Source organism: Porites lutea, chromosome 9, assembly GCF_958299795.1.
Source record: "Porites lutea chromosome 9, jaPorLute2.1, whole genome shotgun sequence".
NCBI lineage: Eukaryota > Metazoa > Cnidaria > Anthozoa > Scleractinia > Poritidae > Porites > Porites lutea.
Window position 1 is genome coordinate 1,910,001 of NC_133209.1, and position 22,290 is coordinate 1,932,290.

Sequence of the window (22,290 nt, forward strand, 5' to 3'; positions counted from 1 at the left end):
CCCACAAAACATCATTTGCCTGTTGGGCAAGTTAAGAACAGAATCTGCTGGCCCAATGGCAAACAAGCCCTGGGCTATCAGACACTATCTTCTTTGCACCCTGCATTATCTGATAAGCTTTTTATTTTGTTTACTTTTGCTTCGAAAAGTTTACATTACTAAACTTTGCTGTCTAATTAAATGTTTTTTGAAATGGCTGGGTTTTATAAGTTCTCCAGTCATCAGGGCATAGTGCATCAAAGGTGAATGTAAGCCTTTATTTACAAATAAATTTTGTATTATACAGTTGAAGAGATGCTAATTAGACCAAAATTCTACAATTTTTGAACAGGCTTTCCTGATTATTATTTATTTATTTATTTGCTTTAAGATTACATATTAAATTTCAAACAATGACAACTTTATAATGCCAAAACTATATTTTATTGAAAATCAAAAGAAATGGATGTAATAGTAAGTGATAACATTGTGTACAGGCCTTAGCATAATATTTTGTGGCTTTGAAAACTTTCTTTCAAATTTTTTTTTAGAATAATATATTTTTATTTATTTATATTTTTGTGATAAAAATTTGAGGCAGGTTTTGTGTTATTATTTGGTGACAAATGGTAAATTAGAGACTTTTTGAGACTTCAACAGAGGCCTTCTTTCCAACAAGTGCAAGACTTTACACTTTTTGAATTGCAACACACCAAGGCTTAATAGTCTTCTAAATGTGGCCCCAATAATTCAACACTCTCTCAGACTTTTCCAGTCAAATTGCCCATTGAAATTCCAAAAAGTTGAGAAGGTAACTAGCTTCTTTCTAGTGACATAGCAGGAAACCAGCTTTTGTGCAAACAAAGCACAATTCAATATTTTGAGAATTCATTAGCCTTCCAAAGAAACAACACAAAGCAGATACATAAAAAAGAAATTGAAAGTCTGAGACCTTCAGAACTGCCCCAAAAATGATACTGAAAAAGGAATAAAGAGGCAAACACCTTCAATTTTGACGGGAATTTCGACGAACTCTTGTTATTTTGGAAATGCCATTTACAAGCTGCCTTATAAATAGGCCTTATTTCAGTTTCTCCTGTGATTTCTAATCATCCCAAGAGAAATGATTGAGAACAATTCATATGCAAAATTTTTGAGGGAAAGCACAGAGCATTATGGTATTTTTCGTTTAAGGCCTATTATGGGAAAATAATAAAGTTTTCACAACAAAAATTATGCTGAGGTAAAACACAAGACTTGATTCTGGTGGCTGTTTTCATGCACACTAGTTATAACAACGTTATCAATTTTAATATTATTACCCTGGTAAGAACATAGCCAATAAAATGTACAGAAAAGTTTATTGATTAGGTTTTGCAATTTTAATAAGTGACGAATGTTACTTGCATTGGTGATTCTTATGTATGAATGATGCATGGCAATTAAAGCATGAATATTCTAGTAGAACTTTTGCTGTTTGATGTTGAAAAGTTGGACATATTATTGTAACCCCAAACGTAACAAGTTGGGCACATGTAGATCATTTCAAGCCAGACAGTTTTGAGAAGTTTTCAATTTTGGCATTTTATGCTGAAAAAGAAATAACTGTAATGACCAATATTAAAGTACTGCTGAAGAGTTGTGATCATATGAATTTGAATGGTCACACCAGCGTATTTCACCCACAGACGCAAGAGTCAAAAATGTTAAAAAAGTACTCATTTGAATGGTCACACTAGTGGATTTTCTTTACAGACTCATTAGTAAGAAGGAGCGAAGGAAATCAAATAAATCAGTCAACTATCTACAAGATGGACACCTTGTGTTGGTCCTTTTCAAGTTCTTATTTAGTCACTTGACATCTGTTACATAATACTGTAGAGAAACAAACAGTCAATTGGGTGCCTGTTTAGATGGTGTCTGTCTTTTATAGAGTTAGCCTGCTAGCAAGCTCTCCATTTATGATGAGTGAAGAAAATCGCGAGAGAATGCACAAAGGAGCGGTGAAGCACTCGCATCTCCTTTTGTGTGCTGCTCTCTTGTGACTTCTCGCAACTCCCCTAAATGGAGAGCTCGCTAGGAGGCTACCATAGAGTAAACTGACTTTGCCAAAAGTGAATTGCTGAGAATGTTTTGTCTGAATAGTCCCCCAATGGGATTTCACCCACAAATTAAAAAAAAAGACTCTACATTCCAATCAAGATTCCCTCTAGAGGTGAAAGGGTTGACATTACTTCACTAAATTATTCATACCAGTTCTTGTTCAAAAACGTATCCTTTATTGGCTGAATATAGTATCCACAATCAGGTAATTTGTATGTGGTGACATACAATAGTAATATTTTTCATCTTTCATTAATGCCAGCATGCAGACCTCTATTCACAGATTTTTGATTGCACATGGTTGGGAAAGTTAAATATTTTCTGTTGGATGAGAAGGTATTAGATCTGTATGAATTAGTTAATGTTACATCAATAACAGTTGAAGTGATGAAGCTGAATCTACTTCTTTGTCTGTAAAAAAAATCATATAAAAGTGACATAAACAAAACTTGTGAATTATGAGGTTCAAGTAATCACTAATTTTTATCCCTGTTTTTAAAACAACACTCTAACTTAAACTGTGCTTAGTTTCTGCTTGTACAAATCTGTTGTTTTTTAATGCCACTAAACAAAAATATCCTTTAATTAAAATAACCAGATAAAGGTCCTAAATTCCTGTCCTTCCAAACTATAATCAAGCTACGACATTATCAACCTCATTCCCAGGCTCCTCTCCTACTCATCCCCCAGAGGGCCGGTAGTCTGAGGAAAACCATAGGTAAGGTCGGGACATATTTATTTTTGTTACACTTTTATGGATCTCTTGTAGTAGTGGCTGGATACAATGACTATATGACTATGAATGCCTAAATAGACTGGCAACACAGCAACATCTTAGTATGTTTTGTACATAGCATACCACTTAACATTCATAAGACCTATGTAGTAAGGGTATTCAAAATGGAAGGGTTTTTACACCTTAGAGTACTTTCCCACACAAAAGAGAGGTGCCCATCCTTAGTGGTGGTGGGAGGTGGGAACTTTCATATAAAAGTGACAAGGACTTGTGAAACCTTAGAATTAAACCCCTAATGAGAAAAATCTGGGTGTTGCTCAGAATTTACCATACTTCAATAAAGAATAATGGCATTTTCTTTTTAAAACAGATACTTATTTATGCACAACTCTGCACAATTCCTTTATGGGTGGAAAATGTTGGCTTCCTGTACTACACAACATTACGCAAAAAAAATGAGCTTCCCTGTCACTTTTTAATGGCAGCCCATTCAGTGCTCACCTTATCTTTTACATGGTAAAATTTTGGGGCTGAAATATTTTATCAATGTGCAAGGTTTTGAAATAATGAGCAAAAATTTTAACTGATTAAATTCATTTAAACTCTTTCAAAGTGATATATGTTTTTTACTGTATAAAGTGTTGAGAAACTTCCCATGGGGAAAAGATTGTTATTACTTTTTTTTCTTGGACAGCAGAACTTTGCAAAATAACTCTTTTGGGGAAACAAATGACACACACACTGTATAGAAAATTTCAGGGGGGGGGGGGGTTGGTTATCAAATTTTTACTTCAGGGGAACGCAAGGACTCAGGGGGCAAATGTTTTCCTTGTGATGGGTGCTAAATTGCTTTTAAAGCAAGGGGGGTGGGCTCCTATTTCATTATTTGCGGTCAGCCCTACAAGTTAATTAAATATTTACAGTTGCACACTTATTTGCTCCAAACTTTCTTTACACCAAGCAGTTATGTTTTTGCTCTTATGATGAGTTTTCGACCTTTTCGTCAAGTGTTTTGAGGTATTCTTTCAGTTTTTTAACTTCTTCCCGTAACTGTCTATTTTCCTCTTCCAAGGAATCGGCCCTCTGTTTCACGTTCATTTCCCTGAGTCTTTTCAGATCTCGTGACCTTTTTGCAGCTTGATTATTTTTTCGCCGTCTCTCCCAGTACTTGTCATCCTTAACATCTTCGTCGACGGATTTCCTGTCATTTCTTGATCGCATGGTACTTTCCCCGTCGATTTTTTCAGCCATCGATTTCTTTGCACTGTCCGCAGTTTTTCTTCTTCTCTTTTTTGGTGTTGCCTTTTCCGCGTTATTAACGTGCTTTACTTTTCGTTTCCTTCGCGGTGACTTGTAATTTTCGTTAGAATTCCACGAAGACATCGATTCACTAGAACTGCAAGCAGCGATATTCTCAGAGCTACAGATACTTTCGCCTCGACCTTCGTCGGTGTCAGAGTTGTTTCCACCGCAAATTGTAGGTGTAGCTAACGGGGTGCTGCTGCTGTCGAATTGTGACAAACTGCACTCCGAAGGAATATCTTCCTCGTCGATGAAGTTAGCAAGGTCTTGCTCAACTTCATCTTCGGCATAGTCGCTCTCGGTTCGAGAAAGGCCCGTGCACAAATCCTTCACGGCCAAAAACTCATCCAAGTCCATGAAATTCTTCAAAAAGTTCGCACTCATTGTTTGTTCGTTGAATTTCAACTGTATTTTCTCTGAGGAAAAGATGAAAGCAAGTTAAGCTTTATATCGTTAGAAAACTTAGGTTAATCGTTGGAGCAGGCTAGTCACTAGCACTGTCGTCTGTGGGAATTTATTTTTCTAACCTCGAGTATTCGACGAAACGGCTGTAACTGCTACATTCCCCTAAATGAAGAACGCTTTGAACAGAAGATCTCCGTCATAAACCAATGCTTGTAACCAAACGTTCGGAGAGTGATAGAGTCAGAACCAAATAATTTACCGTATTTCACGTGTAAACAGAAGGTTTACCGGCGATGCCTCATCTGTGGAAGCCTTACCAATGATCAGGATTGGTTGAAACTGGCGCACTATTGTTATCACCTCACGTGGGGAATTTGTTTGTTGGCGCACGAGTCACTTGTATCTTTCATTAAAAGGTGACTGACTCACGTTTTTTGGGTTCGACTCGTGCCGCATACATGTGGAATACTTTGCACGCGAGTAAAACGAACAAAATAACGAGCATGTATGAATCATAAACAAGGAAGAACGTTCAAACTTGAAACTTCCCCTATTTAAAGGAGAATCCGAGTGAAAACACGCCGCTACTTCTTTGTTTTAGTGCGTGAAATCCTTCGCTGGGAAAGCCTTGACAACACATGTCCGTGGGTTTCCCTTTCACTGGCAGAAGTGAAGGGCCAAAACAAGTTTTAGAAAACAACAGCTGGGCTTGTTGACAAATTCAATCAAAATAAGTATGAGAGCAAAGTCGATGAGGACGTCATTTTGGAGCTGTTTTCTCTCGCCGTGATCATGGCAGTAGCTCGGAATCTTGGAGAATCTTTCTTCGCACTCGTGTGCCCGTTACGCGTGACTGATTTCTCACGTTTTTCAATGTCTCACGTGAATGACAAAAGTATTCCCGCCCCTCCCCTGTGCGTCTTGAAGACTCGTGGGTTTGGCTGGGGTGTTGTTCCTCACGCGTGAACGCATAACGTGACAGTGTCACGTTTCGCTCGTTAGACCGTGTGCCTGCCTATAAGCACAAACTTCCTGTTTTTCTTTCACGGGATCATAAAAGAAAGTAGACTTTCAACAGTGAGGTTGCAAACTATAGAGGGAAGAACTTGGAGTCTTAGAAAAGTGTTTTTTCGGAGTCTGTTTTTTACAGTATCCTGAGGGGGTGGGCATTGGCGCATTGAGGGGTGGGAAGAGAGGCCAAGGACCCCCTTCTTGTGGTCTAAATTTTGTTCAGTTTCCAAAGAGTTCTAAAGAAGACTGTTTCCAGAGCCTTCATTATTTCTGGACAAAAACCTGAAGACGATATAAGATTTTTTTTCTTCTTCTTGAATAATGTCTTTAACTTGCACATCATAAACCTCGACCCGGTCCTGTTACAGAATTCTTCAGGGGCACCCAACGACCGAATGTTTCTAAATACGCCAGAAGTGTCTCATATGGTTTCCTCTGTGCTTTAGAAGCCTGTTTGGTGAGTTTTGAGTTGCCCTAAAAGCTATTTATCTGTTCGGAAGTCTTAAGGGAACTTTGGTCGTCACGAAAGTTTTAGGTGGCTTTTTCTTCTCGTCGCTTGAAGTGTCAGCTACCCTTATGGGTCCGGTTGAAAGTTCTAGGACAAGAAGTAGCCTTGCTTTCATTTATAGAAAATTGTAGGGGACGTTTTGTCTTTATACCGAAAGTTTTAGGAGACCTTTTTTTTTTAACAATAATCGCAATATCTTGGTATCAAAGTGTGAATAACACAACCTCCGAAAATCGTAGTTGAGCTATTAGAAAACCTTCGAATATTTTAGACGAACGGAACGGTTATCCAGAAATTTTTAGCTTTTCTCAAGCTTAGATATTTCTAGACAATATTTGCTCTTTCAAACAGTTATTTTACAGAAAAAAGTCGCTGGGTGCCCCTGATTCTTCGACTTCTCCGACCACCTCCTCGCCCCCATCTTTGAGGTCTGGGGACATTTCGCGAAACGTTCGGACAGTCAGCGATGAAAACCCGTTGAATTCGCAGGCTAGCTAGTCTGAATTTCAGACGATTACTTCGAGTCGTTTTTACTCTGAGGGAGTAGAAACGGGAGTAAAAACGACTCGAAGTAATCGTCTGAAATTTCAAGATTGTAATGTAGTACTAACGGGAAATTTAGTCACCCTTCCCACTACGTCGAACCGGGAGGAATTAGGAGTTCAAGTGGCAGCCTGAGCAAAGGGCTTTTCTAGGAGAGGGGGGTTTACAGGTGTTTAACCTTCTTGTGGAAATTTATAACTTTTGAGCCTTATAGCAAGCGTCAAAAGCAATGGAAGAGGACAAATTACAGTTGTTCTTCCTTTCCTCTTAGTGTTCTTCTTCCTCTTCCCCTTCCCACGCTACTAACTTTTTCCCCCCCCAATTATGATCATGTGCAAAGGCCTCGTGACCATACTTTGCACGTGGGTACCAAATATCCCCTCCTCCCTCTTGTTCTCCTACTGTTCCCCCTTCCCCTCCATGGTAAAATGAACTTTATGCAAACATGGCGGAACAGCGGAGGCTGTCAAGTTCGAATTCGTCTCACTCTCAAATAAGTGAAAGCCTCCAAACTGTTGAAGAGTCGTTATTAGTTGGTGAGAAAAGCTCTCCTGTAGTCTTGGGTAGACAGGAGAGCGTTTTTCTCGCCGAGTCCTCAGCTTCGACTTCTGTAGAAGATCAAGAAAATTCAGGTAACCCCAAAGCATTCAACCAACGGTTTGTGTTTGAGAGTTGTGAAACAATTCAAAGCGAAAGTGTAGTAGAATCTGAGATTCTCACAGAAGAGGGCGATTATTCAGACGAGTTTGAATCAGCTGGTTCAAGTGAGGGGGAATTCTCCACAAAGGTAGGAAAAGAAGACACAGTTGCGTTACTCACCAAGTTTGTTTAGTCACGATGGCAGACTGGACATTGGCATGATTTTTGACGTCGCAGTTTGTCAGTTAAGGATTTGTTATATTTTTAAGCTTCTCACTATGAAAGGATTCCTAAACTTGTTAATAAATTAGAATATATAAGACTTAACACTTGCTGCCTAATTCTTAACTATATTCTTGTGATACAAATTTTGTTCAGTTTTCCTGAAGTTCTTCGTTAGTCAATATAGTTTACTGTGAAACTCAGAAAACTTGGAATACCAGAAATACTTTTGAAATCCTATTGTTTGGTGTGATGAAACTTAACCACAAGCAGCATAGTTGCTAGGTTTGTCAGGTCTGCCTGTGTGTTCTGTTGGTGGTTTTATGGTTTGCCTGTGTGTCCTTTTCTTAGCTCTGACTGGACACTTCACAATGAACATTCCTAAAATAATTTGGGTGTTCACAGTTTTGTGAGTTTCACCATCAATAAGTGTGCTGAGAATTACTTGATTGTTTCCTGGTAGGATGATGGTGTAGGTCAAGGGACCTACATCAGAAGGAAATTGGCAGTACTCTCATCAAGACTTGGCTCCAAAACAGAGAATGTGAGGGGGCAAGTCAAGGATAAGAAGACAGTTGGTAAGTAAGGGAAAGTTCATTTAATATGACAAGGGGGGGGGATGAAGATATTGAGGGGGGGCTCCGAAAATTTTTAGACACCCGAAGGGGGGGCTCTGGAAAAATTGTTGCGCTAGGAGGGGGGGCTCCGAAAATTTGTATACTTCAAAACCAACACATGACATCATCATACAGAGCAGATGGTTTTCAACTCAACAATTTAATGACCTGTGCAACTCAGCTATATCACGTGGTTTACAGATATAACAAATGTAGTCTCAGTAATTATTACACTCTTGTTCATCTCAAAAATGCTTTAGAAAATTGTATCACAACTGTATCTCAAGTTTGTCATAGTATAAACCATTGAAGACAATAATGGTAAATATATTTAATACAGTCTAGCGATCTTTTTTCAGGGGAGCAAAGGAATTGAAGGAGGAGGGGGGGGGCTCTGAAATTTTTTCGACTACTAAGGAGGGGGCTCCTTAAAAATTTAACCGCTAGCGAGGGGGGCTGCTAAAATTTCAAGCTTCGAGTTTCAATATCTTCATCCCCCCCCCCCCCCTTGTCATATTAAATGAACTTTCCCTAAGCTTTTGGTAACTTGACCTGATGACGTCATTTAACCAACATCTTCTGGCAGTTGTTTGCCATTTACCATTTACATGGGCAAACCAAAAAACATGCAAATTATGTTTTATAAAGGAGCCGTTTAAGATAATCATATGTTTTGTTTAGACTACTATTGATAGGTCTTTTTGTTTATTATACCTCATTTTTAGTTTGTGATGACATAAATAACTTTTGTTCAAGAAAAATACAAGTACTAAAAGTGAAGAAATTGATGACTGATGGTCCACAATGTAAGTACCAAGATTTTATTTTTAGGAGCTTATTAATGGGAAAAGTTGGTAAAAGTCTTTTTACCAACTTGACTAATCTTGACTGCAACCAAAAGGATAGATTGATTTTCCCTTTGCTCGAAAATGCTGCAATTAACATCAGTATAGCACATGAGGGTAGTATTCTCACCACTTGTCCTGTAACACACCCAGTGGGGTTACTCCAGATTTCAAGTGACAGGGATGATTGAAGGATTTTTTTGGGTTTGAAAATTTCAATTTCAGGATTTTTTGGGGGTAGGAAAAATTTTGGCAAGTATTTTTCTTTGGGTAGCTTGATTTAAGTAGGGATTTCCCATGTATCCCAGCAGCAAAGTTGTACAAATAAAGTAAAACCAAACTTGTTTTGCACCTGTTTTAATATTTAACGCATTACATCGCATCTTTTTTCATAAAAGTTTGAAGCCATGGGAGTTTTTTGGGTTTTGATTTTTAGCCCCATTTGATCATCCCTGATACTTGAAATCTGGAGTATCCCCCCCGCCTGGGGTAAGACATCACCTAGTGACTGTAATGATCAAAATTTATGCACATGGTAATAATTACATCATTGTGATTGAATTTACTTTTAAATTTTAGCAGGTAAACTAGTACTGAGGGTGGCAACTTCCAGGCAAGAAGCTGATAAGTCTGTTGTAGGGAATAAAAGGAAAATTGAAAGTTTAAAGATTGAAAACTTGATGAGCAAAACAGAAAAGGTTAGTAGTGTCAGTAAAACATCAGTACCATCATTAGTCTTGTTAGTTAGTTGCGTTTCATGAGTCACAAAACAAAATAATTAACGTTTTAATGCTTCTCAAAAATAGAGGTTGTACAAAATGTCAAATACGTTACTTTATTCCCATTTTGTAAAACAGAGTGCTTCGATTATATTAAGTTAACTATCGTCTTACGAACGTTATGAAAACACTGCATGGCTACAAATTCCCAAGGGAAGCCAGCTGTAGGTGGGTCTGAGCGACACGCGTGAAAAACGCAGTGCGCATGCGTGCCTTCCCTGCTTCCGGCGCGAATTTGCATGTGCCTCCCCAATCGAAATTATACGCGATACCAAAACAAACTAGAGTCCGGACGCGAAATTCAAAAAAGTAAGCTCCACACACAAAAGATAAGCTTAGAATTTCACGAACACAAAGTTTATCAATTGCTTTAGTTTCTCTCTTTTGCACCACATACTTTCCTCCTTGCACCAAAGGCGAAAATCATGTTTGAAAGTCCACGCTCGCTCTGGCAGCACTTCGTCGTAGCCATTGTTGCTGTTTTGGTCATCATGTCGCTGAGCTCGGTCAATGCGAACAACGAAAACGACCAATGCATGCTAAGTGGAAAAACAAGGACGGAAAAACCTTGTACTGGACGACTTTACCAGTTAGTTAAGTTAGTTTAAGTAATTTTTTGTTGTGCTTAATACTATAGAACCGGCTGCAAACCATTAAACATATCAAACATTCCTAAGTGTTTTTCAATTTAAATGGGGAAGATTTGCAAATTTTAATTATTGAAAATAGAGACCTTGCGCATGCGCAGACGTTTTGCACGCATGTCGGTCTGAGCGCACTGAAGTGTGAAGTTACATCAAAAGACTCGAAAGTGAAGTTAAATCAAGCCACCAGATGCTAGTTAAGGTCATTTGGCCAAATTAACGATTTCTTTTTTTTGATTGATCTTCAATGTCCATGTAAACAATCAAGGATTTTGGCAGTTCAGGTTTCACAGAGTGCACTTCAATCACGATTCACAGAACAGTTTTTCAGTACATCATGATTCACAGACACCAAAAATGGTCGATCATGGTGTCATGAAAATAAGCTTACCCCCCCCCCCTCCCTCCCTCAAAATAAGGAAGGGAGGAAAGGAAAGAAATATTGTCATGTTCAGCTAGGAGTTGTGATGCTGATTAGTTTACTTTTGTGGGCAGCTGTAATGTTCTATTCAAATTCTTTCAGTAACGAGTTCATTGAATGAAAAGGAGAAGTGTGAGGTCATGTTACCATGGTAGCAAAAGTTCTGAATCTCAACAATCTTTCTTGGCAGAGACAGCCAAGGCCTACTTGTCATTTTTGTCATTTTTTTCTGCCATGTTTGCAGGACCACAGACTGTTGAGATCAAGAAATTTTGTTACCTTGTCAACGTGATGTAGCGACTTTTCCTCTTGATTTTCTTTTTCCCTTTAACATTCTTTTTGATAGCTAGTAAAACAGAAGGACTTTCATGATCCACAAGACTGCACTGACTGCAGGTACTGTATGAGTATCAGGGCATTATCATCTTGTGTCAGATGGTCTTGTAGAATAACCAGTGTCTGAGAAAGCTTGACTCTCCAGTGTGAGGTTTGCGCAACTTCATACAGGCTACAGTAAGGGTGGGGGGAGTGGGGGAAGTGGGGAATAAGTACTGTTTCCGTAAAACATCATACTTGAGAGCCTAGTCTGGGTTACTATGCTTAAGGTTGTTTCACTGGTTTCTCCAGAAACAAGCATGCACATGCATTGGAAACTTCCATTTGACCTTGAGCGCATACCACCACCTGGTTAGAGCTCAGTTGGAAAAGAACCAGATTGCCGAGAAGGAGGATGTGGGTTTAAACTGTGACTGGAGCATCAACAAATAACTAGCAAGATCATGCTGGCTGTGATTTAAAGACCTTGTCCTAGTTTAGTAAACTGTTGATTATGCTTCTGGGCGGTGATGTTAAGCTATTGGCATTGACTCCTTTGATCATCCTTCTTTCATTAGTCAATTTTAGGAGACGTAGAAAGATCCCACATCATGGTCAGAAAAGAGTAGTGAAAGTTTCCTGTGGTGTGGAAGCTGCTACCTCACTGCACATGTAATTCGGATCATGGGCTGGGTGGGTTATATAATAGCAACAGCTCCATTTGTTTGCTGAATGTCTAAACTTACTGCTAAAAATGCATGTTACTTATATAAAGACATTTCATGACATTTTGTCTTGTGTTGTCTTGTGAAGAACAAATAATAATAACAATATACTAACCTGTTACTTTCTTCTAAAAAGCTCTAGCCACCTTTCATGGCATGATAATATAAGAGGGTTTTGAAAATAATTATTGCTCTTTTAGGAACATGAAATCTAACATTGCAAGAACTGCATTCTTGAAGAGAAAGATGGAGGTAGTTAAGAGACCAGAATTTGAGGACAGGCTTCAGGAGCACTTGTATCAGAAGGTATTTTATACCTAAACTAAACTAGTCCAAAAAACATATGTCATTAATTTCATGAATCCCCCAAATCTTAGGACTAGAGTAACTATGTTGGGGGTAAGAATTTTTATTATTTTCTTGATCAGTAACATAGTAGCCTGTGTTACAGCTGGCTAACACATCGTCTAAACCACTTGAATGTATAGTCTGTCTGTGAATTAGTGTACAAAAACTTGTTCTAATATCCTGCAGAGTCGCAAAGACATATGTGAATGTTCCTGATAGGCGGGTTTCATATGCGCCTCATATGTGTTAGGGGTGACTATTGCACCCATTTTGACTATTGCGATAGTTGAAACACCATTGCAATAGTATTGCGATAGTGGTGATACTATCGCAATACTATTGTGATAGTGACATTTTAGTGTGACAATTAGTATTTCTTTGAGATAAAAATATATGTTTGATATAAATGCCCCATTCCATCTTCCCTGTAAAATGCAAGTTATACAAAATTGAGGAAAAAATAAAAATCCACTGATTTTCTGCATTTTTGTTAACATAATAGTATGTCACAGAAATGCCTATCAACATCTCACTTCAGTCTTATTAACTTGAACTGTCAACAGCCGTTGACAGACAAGAAGAAAAGAGGAATTTCTTAATTCAAGGAAGACGCTTCAGGAGATCATTTAAAAACTATTGTAACTATCGATATTTTATGAAACTATCGCGATTATTATCGATAGTTAAACTTGGTATTGATGTGTTGCTATCGGAACACTTACAATCGCGATGCATCGATAGTTTGATGTATCGTTACACCCCTAATATGTGTGCGTGACAGTTGGGCACAGTGACATGTCAAAATTCACAGAGGGGAGTTGGTAGGATCGTTTACAGTAAACAATGAAAGAGCATTTTGCACTTGAAAGCCTTCTTCTGAACAAAAAAAATGCTTTGAGAGAATTCCTTCAATGCCAGACTTTGCTTGTAAATTTGCTGACTGGGTTTCCAGGGTTTCCAGAGCTGGAACCTTGTGAACCAATGTAACAACTAATATTTTTAAAAAGTTATTCTTTCCTATTTATGCTTACAGGACTCAGCTACCCTTATTGCAGACATTGTAAATTCTTGTACAAAGACAACTGTTCCTGCCAGTGAAGTGTGGGAAAAACTTCTCTGTAAAGGAGACAGCAATAACAGTTAATGGTGCTATAAAAAAAAATATATTTATTATTATTGTCAGAGTATTTACGTTATAGCATATTTTTTAACAAAAATAAATGTTCAGAAAGTGTCAACTGTTACTCCTCTTTGTCAAGTTAAAAAAACAAAGCCTGCGAGCAAGCTCTCCATTTAAAAAGAATGCTTCAATTCAGAAGGGTCAAATTTTCATTGCTGACTCAAGTCTGACCTTCATCTTTTGAGAGTTATGTTCATACTTGGTAGTGTGAACACAGCCAAAGAAAAAGAGAGCTTACCCCTTCCCTAGCCTGTGCCACAGACAAAACTTAACTCTGGAAAAGTCTGTCTGTGAAACGGTGCCAAAATCCTTGTTCTAGGTCCCCACCTGTGTACCAGGATTTGAGTATGAGCCATGATTGTCCTGTTAAAAAGCCATTGCTCATTTGCCTATCAGGTTGACAGGAAATTCAAAATGCAATTCTGGTAATTTCGCTGAGTCTGTATAGGCGGCCCAGAATAAAGATCTTGGCACTGCTTCTTACACATAACTAACCTGAGTTACATTACCTCTGCAACCCCTTCCCTGGTGACTTGAGATTCACTGAGAGGTGAAGTATAACCAGTTGAATGGATTTTCCCTTGACTGCCCTTCTCATAACACTTTTATTAAACACCTAAAAACTTGTGATGAATAATGAAAAAGGGGGGTATATATTAGGCCTCTTAAACAATATTATAGTGTTCCTCCACCCAATTCCACGATTCCGCCCCTCAACGATAATGATGTTTTGACCTGTTCCTTAAGCAGCATATAAGCCTTTAATGTGTTAAGAAGACAGTTCGTTTAGAATTAAATTTAAATTCAGTCAATTCAGTCTCTTTCACAGTTTTATTATGTCACAATAGAATGGCATTGCAACATCAAGGGAAAGTGGGGAATGGAGATTGCTAAGAGAAAGTGGAATTTGCGAATGACTGTTTCCCTCAGCATTTACTTACCACCATGAACATCTTAATAGTCTACCTCAGAATACACTTAACAGTCTTATTCTTGAAACTAAAAAAAATTGCATTGTTTGCCACTGTGGAATTTACTTTAATATTCACTTAGTGAATTTTTTAGTAACCACTACTATCATAATACATTCCTTTGACACAAAGAAATAATCTTCTCAAACTCATTAATAATTCATAAAGAAAATACAAAGGAAATGTAATGAGTGTTTTACGAGTGTTTGGAAATCAGATGAAAAACTGATCAATTTTGCATCCTTAATTTCTCCTAAAATCATTTTGTTTGAAAAGTAATATCAAGCATTCAGTGTTTCATCACCAGATGAAACACCTTGAAGTTCGTCAAAAATACTCCACTGCACATTGTATTTTCAACTCTCTTCTCAGAGTTTCATCTGGTGATGAAATTATGTCAGAGGAGCAAATTCCACCACCAAGTTTTGTTTGTAAGGATAATTTGTTGCATTTTTTTCACGCTCTTTGTCCATGGGTATTCTTTTCAACAGTACTGCCTTGGGAATTCATTAATGCAAGAGGCTCGGTGGTGAACTTTGCTTTTCTGACGTAAAAATGCATTAGGGCCATTACCAAGGAAATTTGTATACTATGAACAATACCAATGTTAATTGGAATATTTTAAACTCAGTTTAACTGAGTAAGTTCCAGAAATTCAAGGTAGGAAAATGTAAGGCAGTCGCTAAAATTTATTGACCGATGTCTTGCTTAGAAGTACTGCTCTAACAGCAAAAAATACAGTGAACCTAACCAACCTTAAGTTAAATTTACCACAACAGCCATCACAACAATCTCGTTACTTAAAAATTATATTCAACAACTCAGCATTGTTGTGATAATTTCAAAGGGTTGCATGAAATAAGCCTTAAGTGATTTTTCATAAAATGCCTCATTATGATGAAGTAAAGGGCAAATTTGACATCAGTAAGAATATTGACTTCATAGGCACCCCAAATGCACTATGTGAGCTCTTGTAATGTATGGCTGCATTATACAACATTACCGGTACTAGATGTACATCTTGTGCTTCAAGTGCTCACATAGTGAGTTTAAGATGCCTGTGGTTACTTTCACTTGGTGCTATATCTCACTTACCCTTTGTTGAAACGGAGAAAGTAGTTTTAATGATGTTCACTTTGCCTTACAATATAGTGCATCACCATACTTTGATTTGCAAAGAAACCTAATGACACCTCTTGTGCTGAGGCTAGCTAGCACACACTTTAACTATTCTATGCATGCCACTATCTAGTTAACATGTTCTTTTATTTTCTACATACGTCAAGGGACGGTCTATGCCTTATCACATTTTTTGTTTAAATACGCACAATTCAAAATAACTTGTATACATGTAAATATCACAGTCTGAAAGCTCTCCCATGCAGTTACTACAAATTATGAGAATAATGGGTCTTGACAAGCTGTCAGCCAGCGAGCCATGTAAGTCACACGAGCCACTGATAAAAATAAAGTGAAAACAAATAAAAACTGCAAATTTACAGGTTAGGAATTGAGCACTCATTAATTTATACTGATTAGGGTTAAGCTTTCATTTACAGATTAGGGCTAAGCACTCATTTTTCGGCTAGGGTTAAGCGTTGTTTAGGGTAAAACAATTAATTACAATGGTTAGCTTTCAGTTAATGTTTTCCATATTACTGTTTTTGATTTTTTTTGTTTTTTTTTAATGAGTCTTCAATGGACTGCATGGCTCGCCGCTGGCTTGCATTTTAATTATACACACTTGAGAATAACACTTACATAGAAACACTCAAACTTTTATAAACCTTTCTGTTACCTTACAATACATTCTGTGACACAATCTGCTGCAGAAACAATGTTTCTGTTCAAGCAAGACTGGTCCCAAATGGATGTTACCTAATAACAGAACCACTGCCTTCGAAAAGGACTGGGTCCAGTTCTTAGAAGGGTGATTACCGCTAATCCAGGGTTAAAATTTTAGTTTAAAATTTATTCACCATCCTTTTTATTGTTCATAGTATCATTTTGTATTATCAACCAGGATCCAGTTCCATCTTCCTGAAAAAGACAACTCTGCTACAAATTTGGTCTAACCCTGGATTTAACCAGTCCATCTTTTGAGGAACCAGGCCCAGGTCTGGATTCAGTCACTTAAAGGAGATCTCATACAAACAAATAAGCCTGTGCGACATTTAGACAGACTCCTGTCAATTAATTATGGAACCTAAGTGCTGCATAAATGCATAGTCTTAAACCACTTGTACTTTAAAGAAAATGTGGAGATGTTAACTAAGCACAGATCCATTTGGTTCTGTCACCTGCCAGTATTGCAAGCTTCACTCTTGTTTTCCCAGGAAAGCACATTATTTCTCAATGAATGATTTACCTGTTGAAGAACAAAAGTCTCACTTTAAATCAAGAAATCTTTTAAGCTATAAACACACAAAAAAACTGTACATACTTAAACTGTTGTATTCATTCCCCCCCACACCCCCCCGCCCTCAAAAAAAGAAGTTGCCAACACTGTTGTTAATATTTTTGAACAGCTGACATGAAATAGTCCAGTGTGCACCATCATCTTTTATTTAAAAAAAAAAGTGAAATAAGGCTCTAGTAATTAGTAACCAATAGCAAATCCTCTTTTTGGTAGAAAATACAAGGTTATTTATGGTGAGAATCTAGAAATTTATCAGAGCACAGTTTGGGGCTGTTTTAGGCATCCCTTAAATATTGTTGCTGGAAAATAATGGCAACCCACCCTCTCCATCCCTAATCCCACTGCCCCTTCAAGAGAGCTTCCTTCTGGATTGGCAACAAGAGGCTCAGCCATATCCTATTCTCAAACAATAACTAAAAGTAGGTCCTACCTTTCCTGAAGTCTTTTATTGCCACCTTTAGTGGGCTGGTCTGCTTGTTAGCATTAGTAGAAGAACTGCGCAATGAGTACAAAGATACATCAGCTTGTCTTCCAGAACTGCTTGTGTTAGATCCACTGGTATTTGGTTTGTTAACAATACGTGATGGCGCTGTTACCTTCATGGAATCAATAGTTTCGTCCATTTCACCTAGGTTTGGCAGAATATCTGGTATGGGTAGTTCTGATGGATCTAAAAGCACACTGGACAGATCTGCATTTTGCTTTATGCCAGGAATATTCAGCATCTCTTGGGTCAAAACTGTTGATGAGTTTGATGTTTCGGGTTTGAATATCTCATCTGCAATAAGCAGAGGGCTAAGAGAGGTGTCATATTCATTGACTTGAATTGGAACTTCAGCTCCAATGTTTAAAGTGCTTGTTATGGTCGTTGGCTCAGAAGGGACAGCTGGTTTAGACAGTGGCAGTTGTTTGGGTACAAGATTAAATGGATCTAAACTGTTGGTAACCAGTGGCATTGCACTAAGATGACGATCAGCGTTGATGCTTGCAGTTGGTATGGGGGTGTTGAGAGCTGACATAGTGAAACTGCTCTTTAGTGAAGTTGAGGTTGGTACTGAAATGACTGCTGATCCAGGTCCTGTTGAGTGAAGAGTTGATACAGTACCCTTTCCGGATGACATGCAGCTTGAAGAAGTGAAACAGCTGTTTAGCGAAATTGAAGTAGGAATGAATACAAGAGGTGTTGAGCAGATGGTCGGCATGACAGAATGCTCCTCTAATGACTTGTGATTTGAAGAAGATACTGCAACTTTGCTTGTTGTAGCTGTCTTAAATGATGATGTCACAGTCACTATAGGAATGGTATAGACAGATGATGTGGGATGAATTTTAGCTCCCCCAGCATCAACATTCATCACAACATTTTTCAAACCCGTCAAGTATCCAGCTCCAGGGTTTTTGTTTGGGAATAATGGATTGGATACTGCGTCTGTTAGAGGAGGTGCTGGTTTGTTAACCTGAAATTGGTTCAGTGATGCAAGTGCTCTAAGAGTCACATCATCTGCACTTGCTGAACCGGTACTTGATGGTGTTTCAGTACTACCTGTAGACAACAAATTTATCTGCTGCCCGCCAACCACCATTTTAGGTGAAGATGTGGTAACAGGAGATTTCAATGGAACCTGCGACACCAGCATGGTTCTTTTGGAATGACTCTGTGGCATTTGAGCAACTGAGGTTCCCACTTCAAGGTTTTTGTTTGTGTTTCCCATTGAAATATGTGAAGGCATTATTCTTATAAAAGAAGATGAAACCGGCTGGTTTGCTACTGCAGGTCCTAGCACTGTGTTCTTGTGATCCTGTTGAACTGCTGTAGCTGTGAAAGTTGACGTTTCAGGTTTTTTATTACCAGTCAGTAAAAGCGGCAATAGCTCTGTTTGCATGCTTGAGGATACTGATTGGTTTGATGTTCCATACACAGAAGTGGTTTTCTCTGGTTGTTTTTGTGCGACGTATTTAGCTGAAGTTGGTACTTTTACATTTGGCACTGTGTTTTTCTCTGACAGAAATGGTTGGCTTGGTACTACAGTTGTTAAAACAGTTTTAGGACACTGCGTTTGTGGAATTTGTACAGTTGAAGTCATCACTCCAGGCAGTTGTGTACTACTCACTGAAAGGGTATTTGCTGCTGTCTTAGGACCTAGCATAACTGACTGGCTTATTGTTGTAGGTGTCAACAAAGTTCTTCCATGCACCATTTGTTGCATCTGAGCCATTGGAGATGGTGCTACCGATTTTTGAGTACTTTTCAACAAAAGAATGTTTTGCCCTGAAGAAACAGTCTGGCTTGATGTTCCACATGCTAGCGCAGGTTTTTCAGGATATTTTTGTGCCATATGGACTGTGGACACTGGTGCTTCAGGGTTTGGAATGCTTTTCAATAACAGAACACCTGGTACTGTCTTGATTTCTGACAACACTGGTTGAGTTGATGATACAGTCAGATGAGGTTTTGATGTCACCAATGCAGGTCTTTGGGCAGCACTCATTACAAGCACATTTGGTGGGGAGTTTACATTTGGCATGTTCGGTACTGTAGATGTTGCATTAACGTTACTACTACCAGTGTTCAAATTTCTTACAGGGTCATTTGTAATCTTGAGGTGCATGACATCCTTACTGTCCAGACTCTTCATCAACTGACTACTTCTGATAATACAAATCCTGGAAGGTGTACTAGTGTTTGTTTGGGTGCTTAATCGTGAGAGATTGCAGATAATCTTATCACTTGATGGTTGTTTGATCTGTCCAAGGGACTCCATGATTGCCTTCTGTTGATTAGGATTTAACTGGAAAATGGCTGGCTTGGGTAAAATCTTTACTAAACCTGGTTTAGCAGCTCCATCTTGCGATGATGGCTGGTCAATGCCTGTGTTTTTCAGTGCACTGTTGTGTGCTTCTACACTTTTTTCTTTGTCTTGACTTTGATTACAAGCAGCGGAAATTTTTGTTGCTGGTGCAGTTTGTGTCAATGAAGTGATAGTATGAATCACTTTTGGTGAATTTTCTGCTTGACTTGGTTCAGAGGCTACTTGACATGTTGATTCGTGAGTGGCCTTGCCTTTCACTTTACTGCCACTTAACAACATAATTTCTGACAAAGTTGGATTATCAGCTTTTGGTAAAGCAGTTTCTTCTCCATGTGTCTGCACACCGCATGATACATTGGAGGTTTTCACTGAACTGGGTTCCTGTGACAATACAGTGCTAGTCATAGTTACTTTAGGGGTTTCCAGCCTTGTCTGAGGATTTGCTCTATTTGCCGCATTAGTGGTAGCTTTACCTGTGTCATCATTGGGTTTTAAGGCAGGTTTAAGCAACCAGGGAGGCAAAAAATTCTTCTTTGGGCGCCCTCTTGCAGATGGCTCAACTGTAGTAGTGTTTTTGCTGTCAGCACCCGGCTTGACATTTGCTTGTTCTTGTTCCTGACTTGTCTTAACCTCTGAAACTTCAACATTTTGTGCACTTGGTTCTACTTTGATATTAAGCTGATTGAGAATGGCTTCAACTTTTACATCATCAACATCAACTGATGATTTCCCAAACATCAGCATGTTTCTCTTCCCTTTCAATTCCTTGTTCTGTTGAAGCAATTGCTCCTTTGTTTTGCTTAAGTCAGTTTTTCCCTGTACTAGTTCTTCTAGTGTATTAATTGCTTTGCTAAGTATTGCTTGTTTACTAAAGTACATAAAATTATTATCAGAGTCCATGAGATCTGTGAACACCTCCATCTTCATGTCTTGAAATAAATCTCCCAGGTGATGACGACGTCTTCTTTCAGTGGCACTTCTTGTTGCCTTGACAACGTCAGGATCCCGACCCTGATTTTTCAACGTGCCAGGAGAAGGCAATTCTAGAGAATCATCTGGGTGTATAATCTTTATAATTTGTCCCTCTTGCATCTTGGCACATTGTAAGAAAATATCAATCTCATTTGAGTATGCTTGTATTGAGGTGTCAATTGTTCCTTCCTTTGTTTCAGCAGGATGGTAACTGAAGTGTCCCAACTCAATACCACTCACAACCAGAAAGTTCTTCTTTACTTCTTTGCTGACCGTTTCAATGTCAACATCAACAATTCCACCTTCCTCCTCGAAATCCTCCTTTTCAATTTTAACAGTCTTGTTATTCAACAAGAAGCAACGATTAGGATCAAATGTTTCAATATCAGAGGAATGATCACTTATATCAGAAAGCATGCTGTTACTCCTGGTTTCTAGGTCGCAAATGTCAACATCAATTTCTCTATCACTGTTGTTAGGGGTACAGCCATCAGCTGAAACTCTGTCAAAGCTTCTTTCCACAATTACTTCTCCAGAGGTGCTACTTGCTGAACCTATTTCAAAGGTTCTACTTTTGACTGTGCAGTTCTTGTTAGCCCCTTGGTAGGCAGTTGTACGAGCACAACTTGTCTTTTCAATGACAGATTTGGCTGATAATAGTTTTGTTTGTCCTTTGTTGTTGCCCATTTCTTGGATATTTACATCAAGAGGGGTGCCATCCTTCAACTGATCCACTGTTACACTAGATGATCCCACAACAGAACCCTGATTCTGGGAGGAAAGCTTGTTTCTTTTCTTTATTCTAAACTTAGTCTGGCTTGTTTGATCACAATGTTCAGACTTTTTCTTTTTCTTTTTCTTCTTTGGTTTTTGATCAGCCATATCACTAGCCACTTCACCAATGTTATCATTAACTTGAATAGAAGAATTATCTGCACTTCCATGCCCTGCAGCCTGCTTTTCACTGTTAGCCAAAACTTTTGATCCAAGGTCTTGCTGTCCTGGAATTTCCTCATCATCTCCTAAATCTGGGACAGTTTCTGAACAAAGTAGAGAAATTTCTAATTCGGAGTTTGGAGAATGTTCCAGCGTTCTATTAACGCTTCCACAAACACCAAAAAAGGAAGAAAGCTCACCGGGTTCGATGACGCTATCTACCAATGAAGTTTCTTTCTTGGATGGGAGCGAAGCTTCCCTGGGATTTGCCGCCAAGTTGCTTGTCGATGCATCAGGATTTTTCTTCGTCGATTTTTTCTTCGAAGCTTTCGGTTTCTTCTTACTTGGAGGACCATCGACCTCGGAGCTACTTCCCTCTTGTTTTCTAGGATATCCAGCCTTCCTTTTTTGTCCAACATCAACGCTAACAGCGGCAAACTTCGCTTCGTTGTGCTCGATGTGAGCCTCGAGCTGTGCAAGAGACGCGAAAGATAAGAAGGCAAACCCGCCGATAAGATCCAAATCAGGTTGAACATTCAAGTTCCTGGATGAACTAGCTGGAGATTTACCCTTTAATCCGGTCGCTGGCAAATAATCAAACGACGAATTCGACAAATTTGCAGATAAGACTGGAGTCGCAGCCCTGGATGTGGCAGTCTTCAGCTTGGTAGATTTGCTTGCCATGTTGCGGATTCAAGCCTGTTCGTTTCCCAATATTTATGCTTCTGATCGACTACCAAGTAGCTCAGTGACTAACAGAACTTAATCTCTGGCAAACTTGGGACAAAATAAGCTGCAAAACCGACCCATTTTTAAGTTGTTTTGCTCTGGATACAATCTCGAGACGCCACGTGCCTTGC

At 38.7% G+C, this 22,290-nt stretch overlaps 4 protein-coding genes across 6 annotated transcripts in view; 2 read left to right on the forward strand and 2 right to left on the reverse strand.

Moving 5' to 3' along the window:
- LOC140947660 (kelch-like protein 5) overlaps positions 1-1,446 on the forward strand; it is a 6,529-nt gene extending 5,083 nt beyond the window's left edge. For both annotated transcript variants that reach the window (XM_073396826.1, XM_073396827.1), the window contains exon 4: positions 1-1,446. This exon is cut by the window's left edge and continues 754 nt beyond it. The gene's annotated coding sequence lies outside the window, so the exon portion shown is untranslated.
- A 789-nt stretch (positions 1,447-2,235) lies between these two features.
- Positions 2,236-5,044, reverse strand: LOC140947663 (uncharacterized). Its single transcript, XM_073396829.1, has one exon. The coding sequence runs from the start codon at positions 4,502-4,504 to the stop codon at positions 3,797-3,799; it is 708 nt and encodes a 235-aa protein (XP_073252930.1). The 5' UTR covers positions 4,505-5,044; the 3' UTR covers positions 2,236-3,796.
- Positions 5,045-6,893: 1,849 nt separating this feature from the next.
- LOC140947822 (uncharacterized) lies at positions 6,894-13,380 on the forward strand. Of its 2 annotated transcripts, none has more exons than XM_073397025.1 (7): positions 6,894-7,374; positions 7,912-8,026; positions 8,791-8,871; positions 9,493-9,608; positions 11,101-11,150; positions 11,995-12,100; positions 13,176-13,380. In XM_073397025.1, exons 1-7 carry the CDS (start codon positions 7,033-7,035, stop codon positions 13,284-13,286), a joined length of 921 nt encoding a protein of 306 aa, XP_073253126.1. In that variant the 5' UTR covers positions 6,894-7,032; the 3' UTR covers positions 13,287-13,380. The 2 variants fall into 2 exon arrangements, with proteins under 2 accessions (XP_073253126.1, XP_073253125.1); XM_073397024.1 differs by having other exon boundaries at positions 6,896-7,374; positions 9,490-9,608.
- A 2,616-nt stretch (positions 13,381-15,996) lies between these two features.
- Positions 15,997-22,290, reverse strand: LOC140948679 (uncharacterized). Its single transcript, XM_073397944.1, has 2 exons — positions 17,143-22,290; positions 15,997-16,661 (listed from the first exon to the last, which is right to left on the reverse strand). The coding sequence occupies exons 1-2, from the start codon at positions 22,112-22,114 to the stop codon at positions 16,639-16,641; spliced, it is 4,995 nt and encodes a 1,664-aa protein (XP_073254045.1). The 5' UTR covers positions 22,115-22,290; the 3' UTR covers positions 15,997-16,638.

Excerpts from the sequence above, each read along its gene's own strand:
- LOC140947663 (XM_073396829.1), bottom strand. The coding sequence starts at position 4,504 with ATGAGTGCGAACTTTTTGAAGAATTTCATGGACTTGGATGAGTTTTTG.
- LOC140948679 (XM_073397944.1), bottom strand. The coding sequence starts at position 22,114 with ATGGCAAGCAAATCTACCAAGCTGAAGACTGCCACATCCAGGGCTGCG. Across the intron at positions 16,662-17,142 it reads AATAAAAGACTTCAGGAAAG|GTAAATCATTCATTGAGAAA; the intron begins GTAGGACCTACT and ends GTTCTTCAACAG.
- LOC140947822 (XM_073397024.1), top strand. The coding sequence starts at position 7,033 with ATGGCGGAACAGCGGAGGCTGTCAAGTTCGAATTCGTCTCACTCTCAA. Across the intron at positions 7,375-7,911 it reads AGGGGGAATTCTCCACAAAG|GATGATGGTGTAGGTCAAGG; the intron begins GTAGGAAAAGAA and ends GTTTCCTGGTAG. Across the intron at positions 8,027-8,790 it reads CAAGGATAAGAAGACAGTTG|TTTGTGATGACATAAATAAC; the intron begins GTAAGTAAGGGA and ends CCTCATTTTTAG.